Below are 21611 nucleotides of genomic sequence, written 5' to 3'. Positions count from 1 at the left end.
GAAGGCCTTCAACTTACTACCATTCTTTGATCATTGATCTCAAAATAGACATTACACTTTCTGGTTTCTGTAGAGAAATTACATCAGAGTAAATGATTTCAGTTTTTAGTACCAGCTTTGTGTTCTAGGTTCAACCCTTAATAGGGTCAGCTTTGTTTTTTTTTATCTTTCCTAATAGAATAATTATCAATTGTTTTCTGGAATCAGCTGTAAATTCACACACACTGAACATTTTTAACCTTGTGCCAATGTTAGAAGCTTATAATTTAGCAGTAATTTTGAATATTTGTCTCACAGTTTATGAATTGAATATAAATAACTTAATTATTATATAATGTGTATATCATCATCATCATTGTTTAACGTCCGCTTTCCATGCTAGCATGGGTTGGACGATTTGACTGAGGACTGGTGAAACCAGATGGCTACACCAGGCTCCAATCTGAGTCTGGTGCAGCCTTTTTGCTTGCCAGTCCTCAGTCAAACCGTCCAACTCATGCCAGCATGGAAAGCAGTCATTAAATGATGATGATGATGATGATATATGCACACACATACACAAAAGTATACTATTATATAAACATTTAATTTATTTCCTAGATTTTAGTAATTATTTTGTTTAAATTTTCACATCTTTGTTCTTTTAAACAAAAAATAATAAATGGAACTAAAAATAGTCTTCCTGCACCTGAAGGTATATTTGAACAACCTACCTGTTCAAACATTTCATATATGACAATGTGATCCATGACAACAACACGCACGCACACACACACACATATCACACAGATTTCTCTCTATTCTGTTTATCTGTAAATTCTTTTGTTGAACAGAGAAGTTCCAGGTATTGAAACAAGGTCTAGAATTGAAGTGCCTTAGAGTTAACCTAGAAAAAAACCAAAGTCTTAATAAGTAGAAAAATAGACAAATCACAAATCACTTCAGGTAGATGGCCTTGTGTTGGGCCTTGCAGAGTCAATAACTGAGACTTGGCTTTATGTTGTGCTTGAGAAGAAGACCCATCAAGCCAAGTAAAATCACAGTCATGGCAGATATCAGTGTCATGCAAATTGTACCCGTGCCAGTGGCGCATAAAAGCACCCATTACACTCTCAGAGTGGTTGGTGTTAGGAAGGGCATCCAGCCAAATCAGACTGGAGTCTGGTGCAGCCTTCCAGCTCGCCAGCCCTGGTCAAACTGTCCAACTCATTCCAGCATGGACAATGGATGCTAAATGATGATGATGAACAGAATGAAATAGTACAGTTTCAAGTGCTAAATAATTCCAAATAAATTTATTATTGACTAATAGAAAGAGAGAGACAGACTAACAAGGAGATATAGATATAGTTGTGTAGATACTCAATACCAGATGTATATATACATGTGTGTATATTAGGGGAGGTGTGTAACATTAAAAAAAAATGAGCAAAATATGGTCTCTGCAAGCTGCATTGCAGACTACCAATCCAAGAGAGTAGTGACTTTGAATAAGAACTAATTCTAGATAGTGAAGACTTAATCTTCCTCACATGGGACAACCTCTGTAGTGCTGATGACATAATATGTGCCTAGTACACTCTGTAAAATGATAAGTGACTGGAAGGGCATCTAAGCCTAGGAAACATGATAATAGAACATATGAGCAAGATATGGCTCTTCGTGTTACATTGCAGGTTACTTATTGAAGAGAGCAGTAACTCAAAATAAGGTTATAAAGGACTCTCATCCTTATCTCTGGTGCTTGTGTGCCAGATGACAAAGGCCTATGACTAGGGACAAGATGGTGTGAAACCTGTCCTTTCCAGCATGAAAAACTGAGCATAAGAAATGTTAATAGTGGTGGTTGCAGTGCTGGCAACAGCAGTATTATTATTATTATTATTATTATTATTATTATTATTATTATAGTAGTAGTAGTATGTGTGTCGTATATGTGAGAGAGAGAGAGAGGTGGGAGAGGTGTGCTAATCAGTATAAGAAACGTCATAGTATATTAGGAATCCTAGAGCTTCATTTTTAACTCCTAGCAATAAATCTGCAATGACGATATAAGTGCAATAAGATCAATTTAACTGAACTAACACAACTCCAGTGAAAATAAGAATTTGCATACTCATTCAGATCATTATAAAATTATTCATTATAAATGTACTAAAACCAAATTATTTGATCATGTGATGAATTTTTATTTTTGTTTCACATCCAGTTATCAAAGGATTCAAAGCATGATTATGCTCAATATTGGTTTTAGAATATTTATTTTCACAGTTTTATATGTATTTTTGATCAAATCAATCATACTAGTTTTGCATTACAACTGCAAACTTATTTGCTTTCCTTGTAGCAATATCCAAATAGCAAGTGAATCACCATAGAAAACCACAGGCTTTTCAAAATAATTAAATAATTTTCCTAGAAATTTGATGAAACTCTTCCCAATTTATTTACATTTAACTGATATTATTTCAGCTGATATACCCTCCAGCCTTCTTCGGGTGTCTTGGGGAAATTTCGAACCTGGGTTCTCATTCCTAAGGTTTTTTTTCCAATGTTGTTGTTGTTGCTGTTGCCACTGCCTGGAATTGAACTAGGAATCTTTGGGTTAGTAGCCTGCGCTCTTAACCACTATGCCATATGCCCATGAGCATATGGTGTAGTGGTTAAGAGCACAGGCTACTAACCCCAAGATTCCGAGTTCAATTCCAGGCAGTGTCATCAACAACAACAATCTTCACATGCAGTGAATATGAATTTATGAGCTGGGTGTTTGATACCTTTTTCCATTTGCGTGTGTGTGTGTGTGTGTGTGTGTGTGCATGCACACACACACACACACACACATTCACTTGTGGACATAGATAGATGGAGATAGTTAGGTCACCGTGTCTGATAAATAACATGTTTCATAAATACTAAAAGGTAGGTTGATTGATCCCAAGAGTGTTCTTGTTGTAGATCCCTAGTCAGCTGAAACCTATAACATCTAAATTCACAGTGTGCAAAAAAATGTTATTAGTATGTTTGTATGCATGGCTTAAAACATTGCAACAACCACCAGATTGTTGCACCAATTGCTTGCTAAATTAATGTTCAAATATAAACAGTCCTTAAAGTTTCAATATTGTTTTCTTCTCATAAGAAAGTAGTATTTGAACTGTCAAGATTTGACAGAGCTTGTAGAGTTCTAGCAGGTCTATGGCAAAGAAGTAGCTAATTAAAATTTAGTCAATTAGTGCTCAACTTGTGGTCATCCTATATTCATCAGTGATGCAGTATGCTGTTCTAAAAAATCTGGACCTTAAATTACAGTGCCTTCATTCTGTTATGTTGTGCAGTTCAAACACAAGCACTAACTGGAGCTAAACAACAAAAATTGTTATATTGTCAATTCAGATCATATACAGTAACAAAAAAATACAATGGCTCATGTGTGATGGGGAGAACAAGCCAGAACAAAGTTTCTTCTTCATGGTGTGAAGTAAACTTTACAAAGGAGGACAGCATGCCAGTCTGTTACCTGTAGTGATCTAGTGCCTGTTCTCAGTGCTATGATAAAAAATATATAACAAAGGTGTCCTGCATTAGGATCAGCCCTGGGAACACTTGGTTGGAAAATGAGCATCTTAATTACATGGCCTTGACTGCTGCTTAATAATGATTTCTTAAATTGGCACAAGGTTATAAACCTTGGTATTTTGACAGCAATGTTTATGGAGGGAGAGGAGTTGAAAACTTCCCAAAATATACATAGTCAAGTGGAAACGAGCCAACAAAGAAACCTCTTCATGGTCAGTCATTCTGCTAAAAATAACAACCAAATTATCTCATCTTGCCCTACTATTTTAAAAAAGGAATGGTGCATTAGATAATGTCCTAATTACATTATGTTTGAATAAGAAGCAAAAAGGTCACAACTGGAATGATTGTGGTCATAGCTTTATTCTAGCAGTTAATGGGTCTAAGCAACTTCACTTCTTTATTTTGTTACCCTACCTACAAAATTCAAGGAACAATCTGTTTTAGTCTTCTAATTTGTAACTTTTCTCTGAAAGTATTTTACTAGTTTGTGCAATGAAAACAAAGTGTTATGGTGTGAATGGAATGACTACCCTGTCAGTGTTCATCTTGGGAATAGAACCAAGAGAGGACTTATACCCATTGTGGCAGCTGGTCATGTTTCTCAAGTGCCCTGATTATCCAAATAGTTCTCCTCTGCATTTGGAAGTATATGTTAATTGTATATACGGAAAAATTTGTAATCTTCATACATATATATATATATATATCTTCATACATATATATATATATATATATCTTCATACATATATATATATATATATATATTATACTTATCACTACTCTCAGCCTTTGAGTCACTTTGTAACTTCTGCCGATAAAAAATAAAATATATATGACGAATATGTGTGTGCACATGCATGTTTGTATGTGTTTGTGTCTTTATTTTTGTTCAATGCTCTACTGCACATCAGTCTATTCTTGGACTGTTCCAGTAAGATATCTGTGTTACTATGACAAGAGATTTCTAGTCTCTTACATGACTTTTCTCTATTTCTGGCAAAAGAGCATAACCTAACTGATTCCAAGAGAGACATAGGGGGAGGTCAAAGCATCAGCTCCAAGATATGAACTCAAGAGCACTAAGAACCAGAATAAATATCACAAAACATTTTATCCAATACCCTAATGACTCAGTTAATTGTGTGTGTGTGTGCATGCGCGCGCACATGTGTGCAAGATAGACACATATGAAACTAGGCAATACAATCTTAGTTTATCTAATTAAGATGATGATGCTTAATCTTTAAGATTGCACAATAAATCTAGGTAGTCAGTTCTGTGATTTCTGAGAATTACACTGATGCAAAAGATGTGCTTCATATGTACCAGATGAAGTATGAAATATTTACAAGTTACTTCACAAGACATACATTTCAGCCACTGTTAAATTAAAGTCATATGCCCACACAATATATAGTAGTTATTAGAGGTATATCAATTAATCAGAAACAGACAAGCAATTACTCCATATGTATCCAGGAAATAAGTTAGAAAGATAGTGAAAAATGCCTTCAGCATGTTCTACTGAGGGAATGTATATGTGTGTGTGTTTGGTAAACAAGATTATTTCAACATAGAATTATAAAGTTCCTTATGTTCAGTTTAGAACAATAACCACAACTAAAGATAAAGAATTGATTTGGAAATATGAAAAATCTTTATAAAAATTATTTATAGTTGTGTCTTCAGTTTATGCATGCACACACACACACATTGGGTGTACATGTTTGTACATGGATCTGCATATGAATAAGTTTTGTGTGTGTATGTGTATTTCAAAGTTGAATTTTTTCTCACCACAGCAACTAAAAATTTAAACTTTAATTTTAAATTAGTGTATGAACTGCTGTAAAAAGTGAAAACACTTGACTTGGGGAGAAGCCTCATCTTCGATTACATGAATAAACTCAACAAGTATTGAATACATATTTCCTTCATTTGTCAATTCAGACACACGCACGTGCACAGGTATTAGAAACTGAAAATTCTTGAAATGTATTCAGAGATCTTGTATATACAAACTATGTATTAAGTACTTTTCATGTATCTGTAAACATAAATGTTCACCAAATCCATATATATCAGAATGTTTATCTTTGCTGACATATTCATAGATTTTCATCATTATTTTGCCCATATGGTTAAAAAAAAAGGAAATTATTATTACAAAACTTTAATTTATGTAGAAAGAGAAATTTAATGCCCTTCCCAAGAGATTTTTACATAAATTGTAAAGCAAAACAACTCCAAATATGGATCAGGCAAAAATAACTTTTAGTCATTATTATCATTATCATCATCATCATCATCATCATTACTATAATTACAAATCACAGCTGAGACTAACAGCTTGTCCTGCCTGATGTAGGACAGTGTGTGGGGCATAGCTTTAGGTGAGTTAATTACCCAGGTATTCTCCAACTAATTTCTCTTAGTCTAGTTTTAAAAATTATATCACATGGCCGGAGTGGGTGTGGGTTTTGTTTCTGTGAGTGAGTGCTGGAAGTTAGTGTAGTGACATTTGAAATTGGATAAACAGACATAACCTACCTTTCTGTTCATGGAAGAAGTAAAAAGTAACAAATGGAATAAAAGAGTAAGAAAAAAACAGGTTGTTTCTCTCCCTCTCCCTCTAACACACACTTTCCCTCCCTCTCTCATGTACTCTCCCTCTTACTCACATGCTCTTCCTCTCTGTCTTTCCCTCTTTCTCTCTCACACACACACACACACACACACACACACACACACACACACACACACACATCACACTTTCTCTGGGGGTATATTACAACCAAGTGTCATGGGAGGTGTTAGGTAACATTGGGAGTATTATTTGCTGCTCATGCAGACAGATTATGTGTGTATCTGAAATACTTTCTCACAAGTTACAAGATCCTTATATGTGTGTGTGTGTGTGTAAAACTTCTCCAAAGGCATTATCCTTCTAAAATGAAGTATAACAGAATTTTCATCAGGAAATCAATCAGAGGTTATATCTTACTAGACTCTGTGTCTGTGCATTTGTGTATATACTCATAATCATTATTTTGCATCCGCTTTCCATGCTAGTATGGACGGGACAATTTGTTAGTCTGAGTTAGTTTTTATTCGAAATTACAACCCTTCCGGATGTGTCAGAGGACCACATCTCATTCATATGGTCCATCACCGTGTGTGTGCATATATGCTTACATTTGTGTATCTGTATGTGCGTATGTATGTCTGTATGTATGTATAGTGGAGCTCACCACAAACATTAAGATAATATATAGGAAATTAATTAAAGCATGTGTTGATGTTATAGTTTTCGCCAGACAGTAATTAAGAAACTTTTTTTTTTTTAAGTGATGTGATGGACAGGGTGAAGAGATAAAAAAAAAACCTTTTCTTTGCCTTTTTCTTTCCATATCAATTTGTTATGGTTTTTGTTGTCTCATAGTTTTTGGTACTTCCCAGCTTTCGCTCTAAGTTAACTTTTCTGTTCTGCACTGAATCCGAACCTACCACTTTCACAACTCCTCTCTCTCTTTCTCTCTCTTTCTCTCTCTCTCTCTCTCACACACACACACACTCTCTTCTGTTATTTATCTAACTTCCAACTAATTAAATCATATTTTCCCAAAGGCAGCTTACCTGTTAATATTGGCACTAAAGAACCACTGGCTAGTTGCTGAGGGAGATGGCCCACCTCTTGAATATTACTACACATTTTTGTTCAAACTAAATTTCAATCTGTCCAGACAATCTCGGTTGCTGAACGTACTTCTTTCTCAGTTTTTGTTTTCTTTTTACAGACTGCCTTTCTAATTTTTTCATCTCCAATCCTCTCCCACACTTTATCTTTCACACTTTCTCTTTAGTTTTCTTTTCTTCAGACGTTTGTTTCCCTTTTCAAACACCTCTCTCTCTTTCTCTCTCTTTTTCTCTCCTCTTATACGCTCTCCTCTTTTGTATACATTGCCTTTCTCTTCTCTTCTACACTCACTCCCTCTCTTGTTTGTTTTGGGTTTTTTTTATACTTTCTGTCACTCCCCATTATACTCGATCCTCCTCTCACTCTTACGCCAGATTAATAAAATTTGCAAGTATAAGGCATTTTTTTTTTTCTATTTCAATTTACTAACATCGTTGTTGTTGCTCTTGTTAATGTAGGTGTGTGTCTATGTGTGTTGACTGTGTGTCAGCACGTGTCTTCTTTTCAATCAAGGCAATGTTTTTGACACTTGAAAGTTTTCCATGACGTGCGTGTGTGTGTATCGGTATGGATTTGGCTGTATGTATGAATATTGTAATTCTAGTCATAGCCATCCCATCTTTTATGAGTACATAGGACTGTATTCTCCAATATGTTCTTCTCTTTTTAGCTAATGGTATGCTAAAGGGCATTTAGCTGCTGTTTCTAGCTGGTCAAACAACTAACAAAAAGGCTTCTTTATTAGCTCAGTTTGCCTGTATGTGTCAGCGTGTGTGTGTGTGCCCATTGGGAGTTACACTGCCACTTTTCAATTTGGAATTTTGCTTTTCTCTTTTTTCTCTCTCTCTCTCTCTCCCTCCCTCCCTCTCTCATTCTCTTCAAGTTCCTCTGACATACCTACACTCCTTTTTCTTTTTACCTCCTTCTTCACCTCTTTTCCTCATGCTTTCACTCTATAATATTGAGAAATTGTTCTTGCTCTTTTTGTGCATTACACTCTCTCTCTCTCTCTATCTATCTATCTATCTATCTCTCTCTCTATATATATATATATACACACACACACACACACACATATTACTCATACATACACTCAGTTGGCGTGTAACGGGATAAAAGCTGACTGACTTACCATCACCACCATCTCCACTATTTATCAACATTGCTATGTACACCAGCTCCACCACCTTTGTTCAAACAGACTAAATCGAGCCAACGAGGGGACCTCTGTATGGTCACTCAACCTGCTAAAAATAACCAGTCAAATCTCTCAGATCCCATCCTACTATCACGGAAAAGGTCAATGTGGTTTTCAATTCTCTGTACATAGGAAAAAGATAGGATGGTTACAACCTGTGATCATAGGTCTACTCTATCATGGCTGACCTGGGGTTAAATAACAGCAAATAAACTAAATTGTGCCATAAAGGATTGGTTTGAGTAGACAGGCTTGTCTGTTTAATAACATTAACAATTGCTGTTCATGCTCTTGATGTTATTACTGGCCTTTGTTTTATTTGGAAATGAGATTGTTTTAATAAATTTTTTTTTACTTTCTTTTTCCCTACTTGTTTCTCTCTCTCTCTCTCTCTCTCTCTCTCTCTCTCTCTCTCTCTCTCTCTCTCTCTCTCTCTCTCGTGCTATCATTGGTGAGCAGAGAATATTGACATTAGTAGTAGTTGCTGTGGTGGTTGTAATCATGGGGATATTGGTAGCTAATTTGTACATGTGGTGTTGGTAGAGGTGTTGAATAGATAAATTTTGTGTGCCTTGGGGAGAAACAGGTTCTGAGGTTTCAATCTGGGTCCTTCTTCAAATCTTTTACTCCTAACCTAACAGCCTTTTAAACTATGGGCTAACAACAGAACTACTTACTACATGGTAGTTCAGCTTAACCACACTCATCTATCTTTCAAAAAAAAAAAAGGAACACTTTGGGTATCACAGTCTTAGAATACCTTGGAAAAGCATATGGTCAACAGTTGAATGCATTTGATCATAATAAGTATGTTTGATCAAAACTGACTGGGATTAAACAATAGTAACATTTTAAGCTCTGACTGGAAATACCTATCTACCAGTTTGTCCTTTTGATTGCACCACATAAAAACCACCCTGTATATTCCGAAGTAATTGGATTTAGGGAGGACAACCAGCCATAGAAATCATGCCAAAGCTGATAGTAAAGCTTAATACAGTCCTCTGGTTTTCCAGCTCCTGTTAAACCATCCAACCCATGCCAGCATGGCAAATGGACATTGAATAAGAATGATATGTATTGGATCATCCTATACATAATGTGTTGTTTTTTATACCTTTATTTTTCAAAATTAAGATTAACAAAGTCCTTTTTTTAATCTAGAATATATTCTCCTTCAATTTTTACAATACTCTTCCATCTATCTGGTAGACTTGCAAAGCCCCTCTTATAATTCACTTATCCGTGATGAAAAATACTCCTCCACTACTGTTCTGACCTCATCTACAGAATTTATAATTTTTCCATCCAAATGATTTTGAAGACTGCAGAATAAATGATAATCAGATGAGGCAATGTCTGGCAAATATGGTGGGTGGGGCATCGTTTCCCATTCAAACTGCTGCAGCCTTTGAAATATCATCCTCACTGTATGTGGCCAGGCATTATCCTGATGGAAGAACACCTTTCGTCTTGAAACTAAAGATGGTCATTTTTTTACTAGCGCTGACTTAAGCCGCTCAAGCTGCTCACAGTGAATCTCCTTTATTATCATTTAGTTTGGGTTTAAAAGTTCAAAGTGGACTAAACCGTTCATATTCCAACAAATAGATAACAACACCTTACATGAGTGAAGACCTTCTTTAGCCTGGGGTGCCAGTGTTTCTCCTTTCTCTGCCCACTATCTTCGGTGCTTGGCATTTCTATAGAGAACCCATTTCTCATCAACAGTCACTATTCAGTCAAAAAAAGGTTCATTCATGAGACGTGACAGCAAAGAACACACATTCACTCCCTGTGCATGATTAAACTTGGAAAGTTTGTGAGGAAACCCATTGACCCAATTTGCTGACTTTTGCGATGGCATGCAGGTGTCAATGAATGGTTCAATGACCAGATCTAGGAGTTACACTGGAATTTTATTCCACCAGGGTTTGCAGGACATCCATATCTTCCAGGACGAGGCTCATCTTCTAGGCTGTAGTTTCTGGCTCGGAATTTCTGGAACCACCATTGACACCAGCTTACACTTATTGTCCGATTCCCATATACTGCATTAATTTTCCTTGCACTTCCCGTTGTGTTGTTGCTTTTATTGAACTCATAAAGCAAACCCTTCCAAATTTGCTCCTTTGCCACTTCCATTATAACTTTAAAAACTGTTCAAATCAAACTGCACTCTTCAAAACTTGCACTAAGTTCAAGGTAAAATTACTTCCCACTTTTATAGGAAGTTGATGCAGATAGTCTATCCCGTCCCCCTCTGACTTTTAGTTCATGCAGTTGAAGAAACCACATTATTTATGGGATGTGTGTGTGTGTACACACATACATACTTACATACACACACACATATACAAGTACACTGTAAATGGTTGATGATAAAAATAAAATCCTACAAGTAAGATATGGTTCCCTGACCTTCTATGAATAAAAACTGACTTAGCCCATGACTACTCATCTGACTCATGCTAACATGGAAAGTAGACATAAAGTGATAGTGATGATGGTGGCGTGTGTCTGAGTATACACCCTATACCATCAGTTTTGCATTTGTTCTCTGGGGGGATCAGATAGATCTATAGTACTCTCTATCCTTCATTGTCTCACTACATGAAGTTAGTAGATACTCTTAAGTTTGACCATTTGACCAAACTAAGTTTTCTTTAAGTTTTTTTTAGTCTAATAACATTTACTGCAGACACCCTTCTATCACCTACTTATACAGCATATTTTTATTAGGTGGTTTCTCTCATTGCATGTCTATACCATTGTGGTTTGTAGCACCCCACTTCGGTCACACCCCTTTCTGTTTCTATATGTTGCTTTCATACACTGTGCCTTCAATTCCCAGACAGCACCTTCAGTGCCCACTTTTTTATTCTTTCTTTTCATAGGTGCTGGATTGAGGGGTTTTACTGCACATTCTCTCTTCCATGTGTGTGTGTGTGTACCTCTCTGACATATTCCCTTTCTCTCATTCTTATTTTTAACATTTCTTTTTTCTGCCATTCACCCATCATAATTGTAGCAATCCGAGGTTTCTGATATTTCTTGACCTTTTCTTTTGTTTCCAAGTCACCTCTCATCACCTCAATTTCTCTCTCTTGCCCCCTTTCTTTTTCCCCTTTTTGTACTTTTCTGTCTCCTATATTCTCCCCCCCTCTCTCTCTCTCTCTCCCCTCCCCCTTATCTTATCATCTCACAGTTATTTTCCTCATTACCTACCCTGTCTGAAATAAATATAAAATTAATTACACTTAAGATAGTTGGAAAAGAAACACATTAAAGAAATTTTATTTTAATGATGGTGTGTTCAAGTAAAGGAGCAATGCTAAGGGTGTTTCCTGTGCCACTTTGATGGAGTGGTGGGGAAGTATGAGCTTATAAGGAGGTGTGAAATTGAATTAAAGCTAAGGAAACTGATAGGTCTTGCTTGCTTTAATTAGAGTTGAAAGTCTGTCTCCACTCCTATACTGGCAGCCTAATCTGACAACCTTGTACTCTGATCATGCTTCACAAACATTCCTATTTTCTCTGCAAATCCACCTTGGAAATTGTCAGCTCCCAACCCCTTCTGTTTTAAATAAAAAGAAAAAAAATACATTATAAGATATAGTCCCTGATATACAAAAAAATATGAGATGATCACAGCTGCATGCATTTGATCATATGTTTACTAGATCAGCACTGACCTGGGTATAAACAATTACAGCAAAAAGGCACAAATGAGGCACCACTAAATGGTCACTCAGCTTGCTAGAGATAACAGCCCCGTCTCCCTCAAATTACACCCTACTATTTTAGATAAAGAAAAAAGATATTGAATAATATAGTCCAAGATATACACCTAAAATGACAAGATAGTCACAAGTGGAATGCCTCTGAAAATATATCTGCTTAATGAGGGTTGACTTGGGACTAAGCTACAGCAACAACAGCTTGAACTTGCTACATTCATATTATAGCTCTAGATTTTGCCACACTTTTTTTTACTATTAGCACTGTTGCATCAATGCAGACTAAGTACATCTTTGAATATTCTTGTATTGTATTCCTGATAAATCTTCATAATTCTTTCCAAGACCTTACTAAATTGTACCTTAAGCTCATTCAGTAAAGAGGAGAAAAACATTTGCTGCTAGAATTTGGTAGAAATCATTGCAAGTGAGCAGTGTCAAACATTTCAACAACCCAAAAATATTAATCTTAAACTGAATATAAAAAAGATTTTATTCTTATCATAACCAGTCACTTATATCTGTTAATGTCTTACATACAAAGGGACACATCCACAAATACTTCTTCTATATTAGCATCAGTGGGCATAGATACATACTGATATACTGAGTCATGTCCAACTGAGTTAAATATGCTTCACTGAGGAGGCCTAATAATAATGAAACATGTTCTTAGTTTTCACCAGTTGCTTTTACGGCAAGATCCATTTTCATCTGTTTTTTATTCCAAAAATTTCAATTAATTTTATTGGAATTATCTCCCTTGTTTGATTCTTTAGATTTTGAACACCTTAAAGAGATTCTTTGAACTGCATGAATAACCTCAGTTAACAATTTAGTATATTACATATATGAGACCTGTTTGAAGATTTGCAGTTTTAAGTCGATGGAAGATTAGCAAGAAATGTAGCATGTCTGTTTCAAGTATTAATTATTTTAATTTAACTTAACCATTTAGCTTTCGGATTACTCTGTTAAATGTAATGCATATTTATTCACATTCTTTTGAATTGACCATGCATTATCTTGTGGCTTTAAGATTATGATGATGTGATTGTTTATTTTTAGAATGACATTGTAGGATAGGTGTGAGAGGCAGGATCTGGCCAATTTGAACATAAAATAGGCAGAATATTTGGGCCAGCTATGGCCAGTTTAAATGCTAAGAGTTAAAAGTAACTCATAGCAGTCATAAATTGAAACCAATTCATGGATAGCTCAGCTCATGAGGAGTTTACTTCCACCTTACAGTACTTGCATACTTGCTATATTTTATGATACCACTATGTGAACATTTGAAGGTGGGAATTATTCAATCCATATATACATAATTTTTGTTTAAGAATTTCATTCATTTCATTTTGCTCTGGGAATTTCAAGCTATTACAGAGCAGAAAAGAATTTAATTTTGGTTAGATATTATTATTAATATTAGTAACAGGATAGATATATCCAATTGTAAAATTCTCAAAGAAGGTCATTAGATAAAACAATTTATATAGAAACATCTCCAAATACAATATGCCTTTTCATCATAGAACTGCTCTTAGTCAAAGCTGACAGAGAATTAAACAATAGAGCCAGTACAGGATGTACAGGTCAATGAAGGAGTAGTGGCCTCTTTCAAATTACACTCTACCATCTATAGAAAAGAGAGACACATTGGGATATGCTCTAGGTATAGCCAAGATAGTCGTGCCTGGAGTGCCTTTCATCATGTTTTTGATGATGATACTATTGTCATATTTTGACACTGCACAGCTAACTGATAAAACATTTGAATGTGGACGTATTTAGTAGAGGAACAATAATCTCATTGGATGCAGTATTGGTTTATCATATAATATTATCATCTAACGAGTCATTAGTTTAAAGCTATGACAGGCATTTCATTTGTGCTCATGAGTAAGACATTTTTTTTTTACATTGGATCAGTTTATTGGGGGGGGGGGGGTGAAGTCAAACTTTTTTGAGAAATATGCCTTTATATGGTCACATGACATACAAGAAATAGCAACTGAAAATCTCTCAAATCACACCCTATTGCCCTAAAAAATAGATTGAATAATGTAAACATAGAGACATTGTCTTAGAAAACTTCAATGAGATAGCCATGGCTAGAATACCTTTGATCATAGGCCTACTCAGAGAGAAAAGTAGAGTTAGGAAGTGCTGACCATATAGACAAATCATTGTTGTATATGAAAAGATCAAAATATCTATGGTTTCATTGTGAAAGAATTTAAGAATAATAAAATATAGAACAAAAGTTACAAACAAGACAGAAGCAGTTAATTAATTATAAAAACAACACACAATATATGAAATAATCAATTCAATATATGTAAAAACTAGCAAAACTAAAATGTGTTTACATATTCAGGATTTATTGCAGTACATTTTGTTTGTATCTTCATTTTCATTGTCCTTGGATTTTGTTGATTACAGCAGACAACATTCCTTTTCTTTATTATTAACAAATATATACACTCCTATTATTTTCATGAACTTCCGAAGTTTAATTTTGTTCATTGTCATCATCATTATCAGCTGCAGCATCTTCTACTTTTGTAATGAATGTACAATGTTCATTTTGTGCGTTTCCTGTACAGAATGTATGTGTTTAGCAACACTTAAGTGAGAATATTTATAACTTTTTTTTAGCCTCATGTACACCAATGTTACAGTAATTGTTGTAGAATAAAAAGTCCTTTAGCAAGTTGTTTGTAGTTTGATTGTGATTTCTAGTTAAACATCTTACATATTTTACATTTCTCTCCATCAAAAAATCTACAACCTTGTGTTTTTTGTAAGGAACAATATTTCATAGTCCAGCATCTGTCTAAGTATTATATTGAAGCATCATTCTTGTTCAATTTACCTATATTTGTTGTATTCTAAAACAGCTTTTTGATCTGCAAGTGGTTAAGTTGGTTGAACATTGGTCTATCAGCTGAATGGTCCATGGTTGCACTATGGAGTGAACTACAGAGCACCAAGATCGCAACCCTAGTTTAATCTCTGCCTATAAGCTATTTTACTTACTCTAAAAGGGATTATGGTATGAAAATCCACAGCAAAAGTCAAAAGAGCTAATCGCTCATAACTAGTTAGTTCTGACTGAAATTTCAAGCATCTGACGTACAGACCATCTTCAAGTGGTATCCTTATGGAACTTAAATCACATTTCTTATTAGTTTAAGAACAATAGCACAGCTGAGGTGAGAGGACACTAGATGCCATCTGAGAAGTTGGTATTGTGTGTCTTGTCACTACCACTGTCGTGTTTCTCTGGCTGTAATTAACTCTCATTAGATTGGATTACTTTGATGTAAGTAGGTACCACAGAGTTGTATAAATTCACCACTGTCAACAGCAAGAGCACTGTCAAATTGATGAGTGTTTCCTCATCAATTTGCTGTACTGTGTTAAAGTCTTCTAGCTGGCATGGAGAAGTTAATGTAAAACCATTCTAATACAGTTGGCTCTGGTATCATTACTAATAATTTAGGAATACATTTGCATGCCATAGATTTAATTTACCACTTTAATACTATGTTATATCGCCGTTATACTACATTGATTGAAATATATAAAGTTTTGTACAATTTTTATATATTGTTCATTTTTTTGTTTTGAATATTTCTGATTACCAATTGCCTTGAATTTTCCTTGAACAGTAACCAAAGCTGATCATCTTGCCAAGCTTTTTTACTTTTTTTACAGTGATTTAAGAAATCTTTTGTTAGGCTTCACATTTCTCTGTAAGAGAAAATAATTTCATCTACATATGAACAGGTGGAATAATTTTTTTAGTTTCCCATTATAAGAAGCGTTTGTACTGTTCTATTGACTGCTGAATTTTCGTTTTAATTGTTCATCATTTCTACATTTACTTCTATGAATCCAAAATCATTGGGGATATGTCAATAGGAATTATGAAGCAGGAAGTGTTTTACACCATTTGTTGAGTGTGAGTTATATTAGTTTGTGGAATATACTAAGGTTTGGGCCCTGTCTATCCCTGAGAAATGTTCTTCAGTTCAGTTTTCTTTGTATTGAATATAATGTCTGAGCAAGGTGTTTGAATGTTCTATTAATCATAATGCGAAATTTTGTATGGGAACCATATTTTCATTCACTATTTTTAACCGTCTGCAGGAATTTGAACAGATGTTTCAAAATCTCTGTAATCACATTAGTTCTGAATATTATGATCACCTCTCTAATGTTGATTTAGAGCAGTAAGCTATCGTAGCTGGGGGGTAATAAATGGTTTTCATTTCATTTTCATTAATAGGACACTATTTCTGGGTTAAAGACATTAATCTAAAAATGTTCTTGAATCTCTCAAAGATTGGAATAAGAGCCAGAATGAAAAACAGTTTAGAGTAGTATATAGGTTGATATTTAATAGTACATATTTGTCCCACTTCTAACAAGAACTGTAATACATCTATCTCATAAACTGTGACATTTTATCAGAAACACTAGCTAAATGTTCATTATTTTATGATTTGTTGTGCATTAGGAAACTGAAAATGAAATCATAAGAACAGAATACAATCTATAGTCAGTGTTATTCATTGATTGTGGCTTGAATATTGAAGAAATGAAAGAGAACATCTGATTGGTTTATACTGTGTGTTAACGTGCCTTTTTTTTTCTTTTCAGTCTGGTCTTAAAATCTAGAACTAATAAACCATCTCTCTCTCTCTCTTTCTCTCTCTCTCTCTCTCTCTCTCTCTCTCTCTCTCTCTCTCTCTCTCCCTCTCTCTCTCTCTCTCTCTCTCTCTCTCTCTCTCTCCCTCCCTCTCTCTCTCTCCATGTCTTGAAAGCATTAGAATGGCTTCCATTTTTATCACCACAAGTGATGATGTTAAATGGCTTGAACCATCAGTGTTCCGAACTTATCCTAATATCTGACATTATGTCTCCTCTATATCCTACGTTATTATATTTGGTTCTGTCACAATCATAATTCATCATTGACATTTCAATTAACATTTTTTTTCCATGCTGGGTTGTTTTGAAAAGGTCTTTAGTATTGTATATCACCTATTTCTTTCATCTTGCCTCCTCTTATCTGTGAGGACTACCATCCTCAAATATGACACCCCCACTCCACAGTCTTACTCTGCTATAAACCAAAATACAGAACTTTAATCATCAACAGGTATCATCAAAGCTCATTGCATGTATAAAACAATGCAAACACCTCTCCTATTTATACTAGTTGACATTTTTAATACCCAATCACTGTCCCGTCTTTTTGATGTTTATTGAATGTAGAATAATGATTTGACTTTCATGTTGGTTGATACTGTACATGAAATAAGTTATAATCAACTGATTAATATTCTAAAATTTGATCTAATGCACTCTACATCTTCCTTAACTTACTTCCATTCTATGTTCTCTCTGCTTCCAGCTTTAATTGTCACAGATCTGTTCTAATAACCAAATGCTAATTCTTTTGTCACTCTCTTCCCAGTCAAATACCAAACAACTTGTCTGATGTGACTGCCAAATCCCAAATGTTACATTAGCTGACCTCTACTCCAGCTATCATCAGCCATTAACTTTAATGTTACATGAAAATCTCTGATCATCACATTATATTAAATCTGTTCAAAGAAAATCTTCTACATGAGCTAAGAAGCTGTTATGTGACCGATCAACATGCTTGAAATAGCAGCTAAATTTTTTTATAATTACATCCCACTGACTTAAAAAGGGTAGTACACATTGAATAATGTAATCCTAGACACTTCATAATTAAGAGAAAAACAGGATGGCCATGGCTCGGATGCCTTTAATCATAAGTCTATTCCTTCAGGAATGATGGAGCCAAACAACTATAATAATCTACACTAGCATGCACATGTTGTGACACATACTGAATGAGTATATGGTATGAGATGGTAGTCATTATGAAATACATCACCAAGTGATTATAAGATGGAAAGGTTTTTAAAGATGTAGTTTTGCAAATTCTTCCTAAATCAAGCCAAACAGTGTGATAATGGGATCACCCTATTTTCAATCACCTTGATGTACATCCAAACCTCATTGAAGTATCATTAAAGTCAAACTTCTTTTCATAAGTTCCAAACCATACTGGTATAGTGTGTGTGTGTGTGTGTACTTGTGTGCAAAGCATGTATTCTCTTCACTTCTTCCTACCTAGCTGACAAACCTGTTCCATTTATTATTTTTTTTTTTTTTTGTCATGTTTCAGTTGTTAATTGTAGGCTGAACCAATAACTGTAAAAGTAAGGCAAATGCTTGACTATTTGAATTTTAAAGAAATTTTTAAATATCCAGCCCATTATTAACATAAAAAAGTATTACTACCAACACCATGCCCTTATATATTTGTATGGATATTATGAAATGAAAGACCTAAAAGAAATAGAAGTGCCTGTACTAGTCAACTTATTGTTTTTGTATAACAATAAGCCATGAACGTATGAAATTGTACTTTTATGGTTATGCAACTAAGAGGTACACTTTGTAGCTGCATGGTTTTGGGCTAGATCCACTGCAGAGCAACATTTTGGGAAAGTGTCTTCAACCAAGGCTTTGTGAGTGAAATTTCATAGACAAAAACAGCATAGAAGTATTTCAAAGTAATCGTTCCTATTCTTAAGTGATAGACTCAGTTCATTGCACAGTTTAATACAACCATGTGGTCTTGTATGCCTTTAATAGAATCCATTATTTGCAAGCACTCAAGCCAGGTCTTTGGTCTGATGATTACCTCCACCTGCCTCAAATACCCTGAGAAAGGATCATGTGAAGGCACTGCCTTTTCTCATCTAAGCCCTAAAAAAATAATAACTTTGCTTGTTTCCAGTCATTGTGCTGTAGCCTCAGAGACAGCCATATTAATCTCATTATCCTTAACACCTACCTGTTACATCTACAGCCAAATATCTTAGTGTGTCCCAGGGAGAGTTCAGCATGGGTGGAAACCACATGTTGAGCAAAAGGGCAAAAGCTCACTTAATCTCAATCAAAATCCAACAGTTAAAAGAACAAGATCAGTAAATAAAGAAATAAATATATATTGTAAAGATGATAACCTGTTCACATAACCATAAATTGTGTGTATTCCAGTTTTAGAAAAAGTACACCATATTCTTGCATGTTGTAAGAGGCAATGAAAATGGTTGGCAGCAGCTAGAACATCCAACCATAAAGCACTACCTCAAAAATGGTATCATGTTGAGACTGTCATGGCACACACAAGGAGAAAATAACTTTAAAACATTTGTCATTGCTATGTCAATTTGTGTATATGTCTACATGTGTGTTCACTTATTTCCATACAGAGTTACAGTGTTTGTGCAGTGTTGTTGGTGCTTCTCCTTTCAATAACTTGTCTGCTCCTCCAAAGCCATGTGAAATAAGAAATCCCTTATTTGAAAAACAGCTGTAAAACAATGCCTTCAATAAAATATTCATCTAAACCATGTTAGAATAACAAAATGAACATAAAACAAGCTAACTAATGTCAAATTAAATTTACATCTTATCTGAATTTAATCTATATTTTCAACAACAGTATCATGAAGCAGTACATCAAGTATTAGTGAATACAGTAGAATTTGAAATCAAAAATCTGAAATTAAATTAAAATATTGCAAAGCTTTTAATCTTTTGCTCCACTGGTTCTATCATTCCACTACCCTCAAAACTTTTAGTAAGCATAAGTAGTACAGTTGATGTATTTATCTGTGTACACTGGGTATTCTACTTGTTTCATAATATGAGATTATTCACGCTCACACACATTGTACTAACTAAAGTATTGAGACAGTGTGTGTGTGTGTGTGTGTGGATAAATGCGTAAATACAGGATCTATTTACAGAACGAGTTTGGAATGTATATATGCATAAAGTTGTATATATGTACATGTGTGTATGGGTTTGTGTGTGTGTGTATCATCATCATCATCGTTTAACATCCGCTTTCCATGCTAGCATGGGTTGGACAATTTGACTGCGGACTGGTGAAACCGGATGGCAACACCAGGCTCCAATCTTAATTTGGCAGAGTTTCTACAGCTGAATGCTCTTCCTAACGCCAGCCACTCAGAGAGTGTAGTGGGTGCTTTTACGTGTCACCCGCATGAAAACGGCCACGCTCGAAATGGTGTCTTTTATGTGCCACCCGCACAAGAGCCAGTCCAGGGGCACTGGCAACGATCTCACTCGAAAACCCTACAAAGGCCAGTCAGGCGGTACTGGCAACGGTCACGCTCAAGATGGTACATCTTATGTGTCACCCGCACAAGAGCCAGTCCAGGGGCACTGGCAACGATCTCACTTGGCTTGCCGGGTCTTCTCACGCACAGCACATTTCCAAAGGTCTCGGTCAGTAGTCATCGCCTCGGTGAGGCCCAATGTTCGAAGGTCTTGCCTCACCACCTCATCCCAGGTCTTCCTGGGCCTACCTCTTCCACGGGTTCCCTCAACTGTTAGGGTGTGGCACTTTTTCACCCAGCTATCCTCATTCATTCTCACCACATGTCCAAACCAGCGCAATCGTCTCTCTTGCACACCACAACTGATGCTTCTTATGTTCAGCTTTTCTCTCAAGATACTTGCACTCTGACGGGTATATGTATATAAATATATATATATATATCATCATCATCATCATCATCATCGTTTAACGTCCGCTTTCCATGCTAGCATGGGTTGGACGATTTGACTGAAGACTGGTGAAACCGGATGGCAACACCAGGCTCCAATCTAATTTGGCAGAGTTTCTACAGCTGGATGCCCTCCTAATGCCAACCACTCATATACACACACAAAGTCCTAATAAGTAGGAAGGCAGACAAACCACAAACCCCTTCAGGTAGATGGTCCTGCTCGATCTGTAGAAAAGGCGTAGGTAGAAACTCTATAAGATGTACCCAGTGTAAGCTATGGACACATAAGAGGTGCAGCAATATCAAAGGAAGGCTAACTAGGAAGTTAGTTTTTGTATGTGGCAGATGCTCAGGAGCAATAAACACTGAAAATTTGCAGAGAACAACTTTTGCCACATTCCAGGGATAAAAACTAGAAGTAGTTGATAGCTTCCGTTACCTAAGTGACCAAGTCAATAGTGGGGGAGGGTGCACTGAAAGTGTAGCTGCTAGAATAAGAATAGCCTGAGCAAAGTTAAGAGAGCTCTTACCTCTGCTGGTGACAAAGGGCCTCTCGCTCAGAGTAAAAGGCAGACTGTATGACGCATGTGTACGAACAGCCATGCTACATGGCAGTGAAGCATGGGCCATTACTGCTGAGGACATGTGTAAGCTTGCAAGAAATGAAGCCGGTATGTTCCGATGGATGAGTAATGTCAGTGTGCAGACTCGACAGAGCATAAGTACCT

General features: G+C 35.7%; 2 protein-coding genes across 4 annotated transcripts in view; one reads left to right on the top strand and one right to left on the bottom strand.

The window, feature by feature from the left end:
- The window catches only part of LOC106883251 (set1/Ash2 histone methyltransferase complex subunit ASH2), a 154528-nt gene that overhangs the window by 96238 nt on the left and 36679 nt on the right, over window positions 1-21611 (top strand). The window lies entirely within an intron of this gene.
- LOC106883252 (uncharacterized) overlaps window positions 1-21611 on the bottom strand; it is a 74561-nt gene that overhangs the window by 30397 nt on the left and 22553 nt on the right. Inside the window, exon 1 of one of the 3 annotated variants that reach the window (XM_014934187.3) lies at window positions 6979-7564. The exons of the other annotated variants lie outside the window; for them this stretch is intronic. Within the exon in view, the coding sequence (XP_014789673.1) occupies window positions 6979-6992 (14 nt within the window). The 5' untranslated portion in view covers window positions 6993-7564. Of the gene's footprint in view, window positions 1-6978; window positions 7565-21611 lie in introns of those variants that run through there. 3 annotated transcript variants of the gene reach the window in all.

The sequence above is a fragment of the Octopus bimaculoides genome, chromosome 3 (assembly GCF_046866305.1).
Source record: "Octopus bimaculoides isolate indiv1 chromosome 3, ASM4686630v1, whole genome shotgun sequence".
In the NCBI taxonomy this organism is placed as follows: domain Eukaryota; kingdom Metazoa; phylum Mollusca; class Cephalopoda; order Octopoda; family Octopodidae; genus Octopus; species Octopus bimaculoides.
This window is presented reverse-complemented; position numbering and strand designations above follow the sequence as displayed.